Source organism: Apium graveolens, chromosome 8 (assembly GCF_009905375.1).
Source record: "Apium graveolens cultivar Ventura chromosome 8, ASM990537v1, whole genome shotgun sequence".
Lineage (NCBI taxonomy): Eukaryota > Viridiplantae > Streptophyta > Magnoliopsida > Apiales > Apiaceae > Apium > Apium graveolens.
Window position 1 is genome coordinate 97,079,819 of NC_133654.1, and position 14,712 is coordinate 97,094,530.

Here is a 14,712-nt window from a genome sequence, read left to right on the forward strand (position 1 = left end):
ATTATTTTTGGATATTCATCTCTGAGACTATAACTTGTGGTGTGTGTGTTTATTGTGGGGTCACAGTACAGAGTAGTTGATTATTTATTAAGATTGGGTGTTATTAAGGGAAATGGAACTCGTGACAACCCGGATCCCCGACCCCGGATTTGGGGGTGTTACAGCTGCGTAATGAAAGAATTGGATAACAAAGGAAACAACGTTTCAGGGTTTCAAGGATTTGGTCTTTCAAAGCATAAGATATCATGGATTTAGTATATAGTAATCCAGTTCAGTGTCTGGTATTTAGTTTGTATGTATTTGTGGAGTAGTATCGTAGATTTTTGGTTCGTGTTTGGGTATACAATAATCAATGGCTTAGAAAGAATATGGTTCATGGCTCAAGAACAATAACTGAAATCAGGATTTAGGTTTTCGTGCTTCAAAGCACTTGCAATGTCAACAAGACTATCAAGAATTACAATATATCGAGAAAGTTCAGAACACTTGCCTGGTATTAGCTTACTACTCTGCACTCGCTCCCAATCACAACCGTCTTACTCTTCAACTATCTGTTTTCCTTTCCTACGTCTTGCCTCTTCTGCTCACATATCATAAGCATCTATCAATCATCAACTCACAAGATTCTATTCAACACATACTTCTATCTACCCTTCGTTTTACCCAAATCCGATTAACGGATTGAAATCTATGCAATAACGAAGTAAACACCGAATATATAGACCGATAGTCAAACAACAGGTCACGTATAACACATAATACATCACGTAATCAATGACATATCATTTATAAAGAAGTCTCGGGTCATAAATGTGCTTTCGGGTATTTAAAATAATTTTTAAAACATTTTTCGGAATTAAAACGGGTCGTTGGATCAATTTCGGAATAATAAACAGGGTTCGGTTGGCCAATTCTGGCTCTGAAACAATTTTAGAATAATTATCGAGCCTTGAAAATAATTTAGAATAGTATTTTAAAGCTCGAAACTATTTTTCGAAATTTTTAAATCATTTTTAAATAATTAAATCTAATTAAATAATTAATTAAAAATCAATTAATAATTAATTAAATCAATTAATCAATTAATTTTCGAATTAATTGACTAATTAATCAATTAAAAATTAACTGAAATTAATTAACTAATTAATTCAGATTTATTTGTGAATTAAAAATAATTTTCGGAATTAAAATAATAATATTTAGAATTTTCAGAAATTAAAAACGAATTTTTATAATAAAAATAATTAGGAAATATGATTTTTAAACATTTTTAAAACAGGAATCCAATTTTTGCAAAGTCTGGAAACTTCAGGGACCTAACTGTATCGTCCCCAAAAGTCCAGGGACCAAACTGTAAATTTTACATCCTGTCGCCGGAAAACACAGGGGTGGCCGGAGAACACGATTCCGGCCTCCTCACCTTGCCACAAGCTCCAGATCACATCTACAGGTTACCAGGAACACAACCATGCAATCAAAACAACCTAACAATCCCTGTGTTGGCCGGAATTTTGCCGTGAAATTTTCCAGTTTTCGGCGAACATCGGAAAACTTCAAAACACAACTCCCTTCTCTACAGACCTCGTTGGTTCATGAAACTTATACGACTAGATTTCAAATTTCACAGAGAACACAACCCACTATAACACAACATCAATCTATCACAGAATAACCCAAATTTCAATTAAGAACATTCATACGGGTTATAAACCCTAATTTTGAAATTCGAAAATTAAACTCAAATTTGAACATGTTATTGAACTCCAAATCAGACGTGTGACATATGAAAATCATCAGGAAAACAAGCTCTACAACATGCAATCATCAAATCATACAAACAATCATCCGAACAAAAATTCATATTTTTAATAAAATAAATTCGAAAATAAATAAATTTTTAGAAAAATAACCTTGATTTCTGCAGTGAAACAAAGCTCAGAATCTGATAGAACACCTCAAATCCTTCGTTTTGGTTACTCAAGCTTTGAAAACAGAGATCGGTAATGCCTTCGTTTTGCTGTTTGATTCTTAGAACAGTTTTAAGAAATTAGGGCTTTTCTCTGAAAATTATATAATTAACTATCTGTAAATGATTTTGATACGAAATAAAATACGGTAAAAGGCTATTTATAATTACGAAAAAATAGTATCCCGTTGGATCATTCCGGATATAAAATGGTACGTTTATTTATAAAAACTGATCCAAACGGTATCGGTTTTCGGGATAATTATCCAGATCAGTACAATTTGTACTGCGGTCTTGGTCTCAGCGCCTGGTTACACGTATTACGAAGTGATAATTGTGATAGTTTAATAAAAAGCTCCCGTTTATCGAAAATACGGGTTTTATTAATTTACCGAAACGAATATTATATCGAAAATATTGCGCCGGGACCCGCGCAAGACAAACCGTACGCCGGATCGAAAAAGTCGAAACATGGAAAATGCTCGGAATATTACAATTAGGTTAGGAAGGAGTTCTCGGAAGAGTTTCGGGTTCCAAAAACGTAACAACGGTTGACGTCGGTTGGTTCCCGTTTTTATAAAATAGATTTTAATTACCCGGAAAATGATTTTGAGAATTTCATATGATTCTTATAAATCCATAAATCAACATAAAAATAATTAGGAAGATATGACAATTATCTATATTTTATTTTGGACATATAAAAATTAAAATACTCAATTAATATTATTTTTGAATATTCAAGTACAGATAACACTTAACAATTAGCTCACAGAATAGATACTGAATACACATAATAATTATATAATAGCAAAAATAATTACACGATATATCCCAGATATTACAGTATTCACGAAAGAGTCGCCTTAAAATTCGTAACGGTTAATTTATTAAAATTGGTGGAGCCGAGGGTACTCGAGTGATTAATGCAAATCGTTAAGCGTGTAAGCGACCGTTAGGGTATGAGTGAGTTTTGACTAGTTTCTTAAGAGACCGCGATCTAATTCTGATTATGTTGTTGTTCATAGGTTACCGGACTCACTCTAAGCTTAAGTCTATCCCGGAACACACAAGCAAGTATTCTACCCGTATAACTGTTGTTGTGATGTATATATGTATATGTATTATCTTGTGATAAGTGCATGATTGTTATTAGCAAATCTTGTGTTATATTGGAGCATGTTGATATAATAAATATGCATGCCTATTTCGGAATCTTGATATCTCATTGTTGATTCAATTGATTATAAACTTCATAATACATATGCTAGAGATAAGCAGTACTTGTGTATACCCTTAGTATAGGGGACCCAGAGGTGAACATTTTCCTAAACCGGTAGTCGGTATTCCCGAGTATAATATATGTATATATATATATATATTTTCTATAACTATTAATCGAATAAGGTATATTCGATGGTTTTGAATAATAATCAAACTTATTTTCGATTATTCAAATAAGGATCGTACTTTCGTATAAGTATATCTTTTGTTATTTATTATTCGTTTCAAGTATGAGTTTTAAAAACTTCTACTTCAATTATTTTATAAAGATTATCCTTCATGGGAATATTATTTAAATGATAATATTCAGATATTTTCTAAAATATCGGGACTAATTTATTTATTAAATCATCCTTACTTCAAACATTTTCAAAAATGTTTTCGAGTCTTCAAAATGATTTTAAAAGTTAGAACGGATCCCAAAACCCATTTTCAAATTTAAGATCTTCCTTTCGAAGGGGATTTAAATACTTGCTCAAAACCTAAAGGATCCGGCTCCGTGGTGTATTTTTGGCGCAACGAAGTTGCTGTTTTGATAAAAGAGTTTTTAATTACTTACCCAACACTCGGGAAGTAAAATTCTTGGAATAAGTTAATCCATTAATAGGCATCGCCTGGGAAATATCGGTGAGTTTTCCTTTCCAACTAGATACGACTTCTTGGTGGAGCCGTATCAACAAGTTTCTACTTGGGGAAACGGGAGACGAGCTTTACGTTTCAGAGTCATGGATTTCATCTGAACTAGGAGTGGCGTAAGTGGCCGAGTGGCATCGGCCCAGCCTTATTTATTGGCCCAAATGGCCCGGAAGTTCCGCTAAGACGGTCCATTCCTTAGGAGTCCAGTGTTCAGTTGACAAGTAAATCCGACTGTTCTCCTCTACATGTGGAAAATGGTGAGGTTGCACTACTGCGACTGGTCATCGTGAGTGGTCTTCCTGGCGCAGAAAACTCCCATAATAAGTTCATCATCCAGTTGGATATTTCTGCAACACTACCCAGAGCACTTCGATAGAAAGGCTACGGTTGGGCGATTGTTGAGTGTTGGCAGGGTCGAGTTTTCAAAATGATGTTTTCATCAAATGAAGTATCTCGTAACTTCATTTCCTTTTGATGATATTTCAAAGATTGATTCTATACAAGTTAGGTCTTGTAACTTCATTAGTGGGATGCACTATTTATACCTTGAACGATGGTAGTTCAAGTAGTCTTCGAAAAAAATATAAGTATATTGCAGTATCTCGTAACTTCATCTTTTCAACCTATATCTAGTTAATGATTATCTTATGCATGACAAAGATTTTCAGAAAAATGTTGAGACAAAGTTAGATATATGAGATCACCTTGCAACTATATTTTCATACAGTTATAAACTGGAACTTTGTGTGTATTATACATGTTAGAGGATTTCAAAGATTTTGAAAAGTATATATGTGTATATATACTGAATATTTTGTGACTTCGTCGCATTAAGATATCAAACTTGGTTCATTTCCTCTTGACCAAGACTTTCATGAGTACTATGAGAATGCTTATATATTATAAATTATTATACATGTTATTTTGGTGGGCTTGTTGCTCACCCTTGCTTTCTTCTTTCATCACACAACAACAGATAGACAAGATGAACAGGATCAAGTTCCCGAGCGGATAGGAAACGTTCTGCAGTTTCCTGTAGGCGTTGATGCCGCTGTCGCTGAGGTAGGAACTATCAATAGGATAGGTTTTCAACTATTGACGTACCGGACTTATGTATATTATGAATTGTAATTTGGCAAAGAATATGTAAATTTATTCAGAAACCCTTTTGAGGTGTAATGACTTATAATTGTGGAATAAAATGACTTGTGTTATTTTTGGTATTCATCTCTGAGACTATAACTTGTGGTGTGTGTGTGTATTGTGGGGTCACAGTACGCAGTAGTTGATGGTTTATTAAGATTAAGTGTTACTAAGGGAAATGGAACTCGTGACAACCCGGATCCCCGACCCCGGATTTGGGGGTGTTACACATATGATAAGCAATCAGAATGTCATCAGTAAGGACATGAAACCTGAATTTTAATACACATAATAAATTTAAGGTACCTCCAACAGATGTGCCAAAAAAGGATTTGTTCTTTATGTCATCAACTAACTGGTCGAGTTTAAGTTTAAAAACTCGTGCAATGATATCTGGAGAATTCTGAGGAAGACAATGAGGTAGTAATTTCATCATCTCGTTAATCTCATCCCAAAGTGGGTTCATTGTCATTGTCAAAAAAATGTCTGGTTGGCTAATGTAATGACACACGGCTAGAGCATCTTGAAAGTTTTGTTGCATGTACCTTCTAGAACCAATGAAAATAGCAGGAAGGACGATACCTTTGCCAACAGCTGATGCATCTGTATTACCACTGCTTAAAGAATCATATATCTGTCTATAAAGATCATTACGTAATTTAGGCTGATGAGTACGAATGTACCATAACCGAGCTTGTTCAATGGTAGCAAACACATCAACTACGTACTGCTGAAATAGACGGCCACCCAACCGTGGTGTCATGCCTGCACATGTAGTAGGAATTGGTGTTAAACTATTTAGATTATTACACGAATTAAACAAATGACACATGGATCAGTAAAGCCTGGAAAAATGAAAACAGGTTGTTTTTTATTAGTCTACCTTCATTCAGACGAACTTGCAACTTGTATGAGTAGTACTCCTTCTGCGTAAGTAATACTCTTTTTCTTCTTTTCTTATTATCACCGATACCATATGGCAGATGAATGTGAAAACCATCATCATCATGAGGAAATAATAGAGGATATTGGAGCGCCATGATTTTAGGATAAATGTCAGTTACTCTCTGCATATGATTTTCTTTTGAATGAATTATAATGTCACGATATTGAGAATTGTCATCAAGGTCCCCAACCATTATTCCAGCAACATCATCTGCGGGAATTATGTGGTTTTCCATTTCACTTTCAACTCGAGACACCTTGAGTGTTATTTCTAGATCAGCAACTTTGTCTTGTTCAAAACGATCACGGTGTGATCTGAATTCTTTTACCAGCTCATTGGTTTCATCCAGAATTCTAATTAAACCCTCAACAATTTCAACGTGAATAACCTGACCATCATTCACACTAATCCATTTCATCCTGTTTGCAATTTCATTGCTGGTGTCGTAAATATAGAGCTGGCAAAACATAGGATCATTCCCATCATCAGGAATCAGTGAACCAAATATATGATGGTTTTGACCATTTAATCTATAAATATAAGGGGCTCCACCACAGTTTATGGAATGGTCAACCCTTCCACCAGTAGAGGTAAAAGCAAACATGCTGTTATATATACGGATGATGTCTTTAAATTTAGGACCTTTCTGCTTATCATTGTATAACTGCCACAAATAAGAGGGGGTAGACTGTTCCTTTTGAAGCCGTATCTCACCGTTGGCACAACATAATGAAAATTGTGGGGTTGCTTTCGTTACGTTCTTGTTAGTACGCTCCTCTTTCCACATCATTGCATGACATTTACTACACTGGACATTAGGAGGTCCTAGGCTTGAATACTCAGTTGGAACTACAAAAACATAAGCACATGGCCAACATTTCAAACCGAAACCAAAGGAAATCTATATTATTAAAAATTTAATGAGTAATTCAGAGAGAATCAATACGACTCACATTTCCCAGCTCTTTCCAATCTGTCTTTAGACCAAGACTCGGCCCCATCCAAAAACTCTGCAAAAAGGAAATTAACATCTGGTCATAAAATATTAGCTCAACTGGAAATATAGGCCCAGTTATGCACTACTGTCAACCAAGCACAGACAAAAAATTATCTTACCATCATGTTCATACAGATCAGAAGGGTCATCTACGTGGTCATGTGTTCGCGAAAACTCTGCAATTTTAAACATGGCCAATTTGTTAAATCAATTCTACATCCATAAGCTTAAAGGTATAGAAAAAATCATGCACATACCAGCTTCATCCATAGTATGTGGATTATCCTCATTACTGGAACTAATGTCAAAGTTTAAAGTTTGAGGGGTACTTTCAAAACATTTCTTATTGACTGTTTCTTGCACAAAGGTTGATGACCCATGTTAGATATATTTGAAGATGTCATGTCTAATATGATTCATGTTTAGTTTTCAGATCTTAATAAATAGGACATATCAGGACTTACTGAAATCAGGACTTACTGGAAGTCAGAACTTAATATCAGAACTTAAGTGCGGGAAGACTTTCATATAAGGAAGGAAGTTGATTTACAGTAGAAGATCGAGACTAAACAAAAGAAGATATGCATGGAAAGAGTTAGAAGACTGGAAGACTTGTAGAAGATATCTGATTGATATATTTTAGGAGACAGAATTATATTCTATATCAATTAGAAGTTATCTTGTAACCGTGTACTATATAAACACAGACTTTGGGTTTACACTATTTGTGTTATCATTATCGAGAAGATTATACATTGCAACCTAGCAGCTCTTAGTGATATTTGTTCATCACTAAGAGAGAACAGTTCCATTGTAACAAAGTTTATCTTAGTGAATATATCTGTTTACTTTTACTTGTGTTTAAAATCGATTTGATTGTATTAACACTGTATTCAACCCCCTTCTACAGTGTTGTGTGACCTAAAAAGTGGTATCAGAGCTTTTCTGTTGTCACACATACAGTAAAGATCTAAACAATCATGTCTGAAGAAGCACAAACTCCAACCAAGCCCACCAAAACTGAAGAAACTAAAAAGACTCAAACCCACAGTCGATATGAGACTATTAGGGTTCCCATACTGAGACCTTCTGAGTATCCCATATGAAAAGTGAAAATGGCTATGTTTCTGGAAGCTACAGATCCAGAATACCTTGACAGAATTAATGAAGGACCACATAAGCCTACCAAGCTCTCTGTTGTAGTTGCTGATTAACCAGCAAAGACCATACCAAAGGAGATAGGTGAGTACACAGCTGAAGACATCTCATCTATTGCCAAGGATGCAAAGGTAAGGCATTTGCTGCATAGTGCCATTGATAATGTCATGTCAAACAGGGTAATACATTGCAAGACTGCAAAGGAGATCTGGGAAGCTCTGGAGACAAGATGCCAGGGAACTGATATAATCAAGAAGAACAGGAGGACTTTACTCACTCAAGAGTATGAGCACTTTGACTCAAAAGCTGATGAGTCATTAACTGACTTATATGACAGGTTTGTCAAACTCTTGAATGATCTGTCGCTGGTGGACAAGAAATATGATCTTGAAGATTCAAATCTAAAATTCCTTTTAGCCCTTCTTGATAATTAGGATTTGAAGTCTACTACCATAAGAAACAACTATGACCTTACTGAAACTACTATTGATGAAATTTATGGTATCCTCAAGACTTATGAACTTGAGATGGATCAAAGGAGCAAGAGACATGGAAGAAAGTCAAGGATAGTTGCTCTTAAGGCTGAGGAGGAATCTCCTAAAATGGCCGCCTCAAAGAAGGGCAAAGGAAAGGCTCTCATCATAAAGTCTGATTCAGAGTCATCATATTCTGATAATGATGATTCAGAAACTGAAAGCTTATCTGAAATGAATGCTGATGAAAAGATGATGAAATTGTGTGCTCTTATGGTGAAGGGTATCACAAAGATAACCTACAGGAAATTCAGAAAGGGAAAGAAGTTTTCCAGGAAAGGTTTAAGTTCTGATAAGAAAGGGTTCAGAAATTCTAAAGGCAAGGGAGGAAAGTCTGACAGAGGAGACAACTCAAATGTCAAATGCTACAATTATGGTGAAATAGGCCACATATCTCCTGACTGCAAGAAAGGAAAAAGTGACAAAAGCAAGGCACTTGTCATAAAGATGAAAAGCTGGACAGACACTTCAGATTCTGAAGATGAGGTGAACTATGCCTTGATGGCAAATGCTGATAGCAGCCCTGAAACTGCTGAATTGAAGGTACCTCAAACAACTTATGCTTTTCATACTGATGTTATTAATGAGTTGGGATTATATCTTAAAACCATGTTTATTAGTTATAGAGATCAGACTTTAACATGTGAAAGATTAACATCTGAAAATTCCGCTTATAAAAAGAGAAATGATTATTTAGAAAAGGAGTTAGTTGTTCTTCATCAAATTAAGAAAGAAAAAGATGATGCTTTATATGTTAGAGATGAAGTGTTAAAATTGAATGAATCTCTAAAAGCTGACTTAGAAAAAGAAAGAGAGATTATCAGAACTTGGACTAACACTGGCAGAACAACTCAGAATTTATTAAGTAGTGAAAACTGGAAAGAGGGCTTAGGTTATGGAGATGATAAAAGTAAAAAAGGAACTGAACAAATTGAGCCAGTTGTTGTTAAACAGACTGCTAAGCCAAAGGGAAATCATGTTAAGTTTGTAGCTAAAACTGTAAAGTATGATTCTAAAAAGATGAAAGATTCTGTGACAGAAGTTAAGGAGAAGTCAACTTCTGACAAATTAGAACAGGATAAACCAGCTCGAGTAAACATAGGCTTAATGACAAAGAAGCAGCTTAAGCATAAGATGAAAGAGATTAGGAATGTCAACAAGGTAAAGAAAGCTAGGAAAAATAGGAATGGAAAGGAAGGTGGGAACAAAAGCAATAATTATATGCCTGTTCCTAATGCTCCTAGAAAGAAATGCTATAACTGTGGAAACACTAACCATCTTGCTTCTTTTTGCAGGAAGAATAAGAATATAAACTCTTTACCTCCTAGATCAGGAGTTAAGAGTCAGTCTGTTAGGTTTAAGCCATAAAATCCTTATTGTCATTATGGTAATTTATGGCATTCCATTTATACTTGTAAGGAATATCATAGTTTGTATTATGATTATTATCAAATAAAACCTTCTTTGAAGAAATTTACTTTAATTCCTTCTAGTGTAAAGTCTGATGCAAAGTCTGATATAAGTTCTGATAAATAGCATGTTAGCATAAACTCTGAAATTAAATCCGCTGCAAATACTAATAAACTTAAAAAGGCCAAAGGATCCAAGCAAGTCTGGGTCCTTAAACTAACCATTAGTGGTCTTTGTGATTGCAGGGCAACAGATAAATATCCTAGTACTAGACAGTGGATGTTCAGGACATATGACTGGAAATAAAGCCCTGTTATCAGACTTTATGGAGAAAGCTGGCCCAAGAGTTTCTTATGGAGATGGCAATATGGGAAAAACTATGGGATATGGCAATATCAATCTTGGGAATGTCATCATTAAAACTGTAGCTCTTGTCTCAGGACTTAAACACAATCTGCTAAGTGTGAGTCAAATCTGTGACAGAGGTTATCATATGGATTTCTTTGAAGAACACTGTGAAGTTGTAAGCAATTCTACAGGCAAAGTGGTTCTGAAAGGTTACAGGCATGATAACATTTCTGAAGCCATACTTTTAACAAGTTCTGATGGTTCTGCAAACTGTCTGTTGAGTAGAGCATCAATTGAAGAAAGCTCGAATTGGCACAAAAGACTCTCCCATTTAAATTTCAACAACATAAATGAGCTAGTAAAGAAAGATCTTTTGAGAGGACTGCCAAAATCAGTATTTGCTCCTGATGGCCTTTGTGATTCATGTCAAAAGGCAAAACAAAGAAAATCTTCTTTCAAGAGCAAAACTGAATCCTCAATTCTTAAGCCTTATCACCTACTGCATGTTGATCTATTTGGTCCAGTCAATGTCATGTCTATTGCAAAGAAGAAATATGTTATGGTTATAGTGGATGAGTTCACAAGGTACACTTTAGTGTATTTCTTGCACAAGAAGAATGAAACTGAATCTACTCTAATTGATCATGTTAGACAGCTGGATAAGTTGGTCAAAGATTCTATTAAAATTATAAGAAGTGATAATGGCACTAAGTTCAAGAATTCAATCATGGAAAAGTTCTGGAAAGACCATGGAATCAAACAGGAATTTTCTGCACCTGGAACTCCACAGCAAAATGGAGTTGTAAAAAGAAAGAACATGACTCTCATTGAAGCTGTAACTATGCTTGATGAAGAAAAGTTACCAACCTATTTTTGGGCTGAAGCTGTGCAGACTGCTTGTTTACACCAAATGCTACACTCATAAACAAGCATGGAAAAACACCATATGAGATGGTGAAGAAAAAGAAGCCAAATCTGAAATACTTTCATGTATTTGGTTGTAAGTGTTTTGTTCTTAAGACTCATCCTGAACAGCTGTCGAAATTTGATCTAAAAGCTGATGAAGGAATTTTTGTTAGATATCCACTTTCCACAAAAGCCTTCAGAGTCTACAATTTAAGAACAAGGGTTGTCATGGAATCTATCAATGTATCTTTTGATGATAAGAAGATTACTGGACTTGAAAATTTCAATGATCATGATCAGCTGAGATTTGAAAATGAAGATTTAAACTCTGATCCTGTAAGTTCTGACGGGTTAAGTTCTGATGTCATTGAAACTGTGGTAATAACACAAAAGGAAAATGCACCTGTCCAGGGGGAGCAAGCTGAAGATCCTACCATAATTCAAGACTCTCAAGTAGCATCAGAACCTGTCATTGGCTCTTCAAGTTCTGATTCATCAAGTTTTGATGAGCCAAACTCTGATAATTCTGGAAACTCTGATTCTTCAAATCCTGAAGGAACCATCTCAAATTCTGAAGTTACAGAGAGCATAACTACAGGGGGAGCATCAGAATATGCTGATGGAGATAGCATGGATTATGGGGGAGGATCCAGTTCTAGAAGGAAGTGGACCAAATCACATATACCTGACTTAATAATTGGAGATCCTGAAGCAGGTGTCAGAACTAGAACTGCAACATCAAATGAATGTCTCTATCATTCTTTTCTATCTCAGACTAAACCAAAGAAAGTGGAAGAAGCTCTTCAAGATGCTGATTGGGTGCAAGCAATGCAGGAAGAGTTAAATGAATTTGAAAGAAATAAAGTCTGGACCCTAGTGCCAAGACCAAAGAACAGATCAGTTGTTGGCACAAAATGGGTGTTCAGAAACAAAACTGACAGTGATGGCATAATTACAAGGAACAAAGCAAGGCTGGTTGCTAAGGGTTACTCTCAATAGGAGGGTATTGATTATGATGAAACATTTGCACCAATTGCTAGATTGGAAGCCACAAGAATCTTTTTGGCTTATGCTGCTCACAAAAAGTTTAAAGTCTTTCAAATGGATGTAAAAAGTGCTTTTCTCAATGGAGAATTGGAAGAAGAGGTGTATGTTGAATAACCTCCAGGCTTTGTAGATTCAAAATTTCCAAATCATGTCTACAGGCTTGACAAAGCACTTTATGGCCTTAAGCAAGCTCCAAGAGCATGGTATGAGACTTTAGCTCAATTTCTTCTGGAAAGTGGATTTCATAGAGGTACAATTGATAAAACACTGTTCTACCTCAATCATGGAAAGGACTTACTTTTAGTACAGATATATGTTGATGATATCATATTTGGTTCTACAAATGTCAAGCTCTGTGAAAGATTTATAAAGCTAATGCAGTCAAGATATCAAATGAGTATGATGGGAGAACTTAGCTATTTTCTGGGACTTCAAGTCAAGAAAAATGAAGAAGGTACTTTTATCTGTCAATCCAAGTACACCAGAAATTTACTCAAGAAATTTGGAATGTAAGATTGTTCAACTGTATCCACTCCCATGGCCACTGCAACCAAGTTAGATAAAGATACTGGTTCATCAGTAGATATTACTAACTACAGAGGTATGATTGGCTCTTTACTCTATTTAACTACAAGTAGACCTGATATCATATATGCTACCTGTCTTTGTGCAAGATTTCAGGCTGATCCAAGAGAACCTCATTTAATAGCTGTGAAAAGAATTTTCAAATACCTCAAGGGTACAGCTGATCTAGGATTGTGGTATCCTAGAGAATCAGATTTTAAGCTAATAGGTTACTCAGATGCAGATTTTACAGGATGCAAAATAGACAGGAAAAGCACTAGTGGAAGCTGCCAATTTCTTGGAGGCAGATTAGTTTCTTGGTTTAGTAAAAAACATAAATCAATTTCCACATCAACTGCAAAAGCAGAATATATTACTGCAGGAAGCTGTTGTGCACAGATTCTTTAGATGAAGAATCAGTTACTGGATTATGGGTTAGAATTTTCTAAAATACCTATTTATTGTGATAACCAAAGTGTTATTTCTATGACAGGTAATCCAGTTCAACACTCAATGACAAAGCACATCAGCATTAGGTACCATTTCATAAGGGAACATGTGATGGAAGGTACAGTGGAATTGCATTTTGTTCCAACAGATCAACAACTAGCAGATATCTTCACAAAACCACTATGTGAAGCTACTTTTACAAGACTGGTAGATGAACTTAGAATGGTTTCAGGTTCTTTCTCTAAATCTGCTTAGTTTTTATTCTCATGCATCAGACTTTATGATCAGTGTTTACAGATTGTCTTATTTTCATGTAATCTGTGCTTAAAATGAAATACATTAAATGCTGATTATTATCTGATGTGGATTTATATACTCTAATAGTAATTTGAATGTTCTGTGACTATTCAATCCAATGAGGATTACTGTGCTAGATGCTGGCCTAGTAGTCTTTAACATACTATAAATCCCATATTTGAATTAGTTGTTTATGTGGAAATTATTAACACAAGCAAATTCTGATTTTGAGCTTAGTCAAATTTACTTTGTGTATCTTATTACTAAGTCACAAACTAGATTCTTGCTTCTTATCTGTCAAATTCTGATGTCAGTAAATCTTAAGGATGAACCACATGCTTGATAAGCCTCACTTATCTGAACAAAATAAAATAAAAGAAAAGAAAATTAAAATCAGGTACTCCTTTGAGATCTAGAGTAAATATGTGGAAGGGAAGACCCAAGTGCATTGCTGGTATTAAGTAATATGCATTAGTAAAGCAAATAAATTTTTCTTGGTGACTTTTCACATTCTCTGATTACTGGAGAAATACTCTGATAATAGCATAAATTCTGATAAGAAGTTGTGACTCACTTACACTGAGAAGCCACTGTAAAAAGGAATTTCAAAAGATGCATAAAATGAGCACAAACAGTTAGGTGGACTTTTGCATAAATTAATTCTATAGTAGACTTTATTATTAATGACATATTTTAAGCACTTTTCTTAGTTATGCCTTATTTCTAAGATGTATTGAAGTATATCAGACTTTAATCTTAATATGATATTTTGCTAATGCACACACTCTCACTCCATATAAATGATGAAAATTACTGTGGTGATTAAGTTGTTTTTGACAAACAGTTAAGTGTCATTTGCATAAATTCTGAGGACAAGTTATGATGGAAGTTCTGATGATTAAACTCTGAAGAAACAAGTCAGTATTTGTATGAAGAATCACAAATACAAACATTCACTTTTTGAGTACAGAGGCCATGTTCTGATGACTGTTAAAATCTGATAATAGTCAAGTTCTGATATTAAATC

At 34.9% G+C, this 14,712-nt stretch overlaps 1 protein-coding gene across 1 annotated transcript in view; it reads right to left on the reverse strand.

The window, feature by feature from the left end:
* LOC141679779 (uncharacterized) overlaps positions 1–7,242 on the reverse strand; it is a 53,267-nt gene extending 46,025 nt beyond the window's left edge. The window contains exons 1-5 of the mRNA XM_074486184.1: positions 7,230–7,242; positions 7,092–7,148; positions 6,929–6,985; positions 5,913–6,824; positions 5,575–5,794 (exon numbers count right to left, since the gene is read on the reverse strand). Of these exons, the coding sequence (XP_074342285.1) occupies positions 5,575–5,794; positions 5,913–6,824; positions 6,929–6,985; positions 7,092–7,148; positions 7,230–7,242 (1,259 nt within the window). The remainder of the gene's footprint in view (positions 1–5,574; positions 5,795–5,912; positions 6,825–6,928; positions 6,986–7,091; positions 7,149–7,229) is intronic.
* Positions 7,243–14,712: the final 7,470 nt, after the last annotated feature.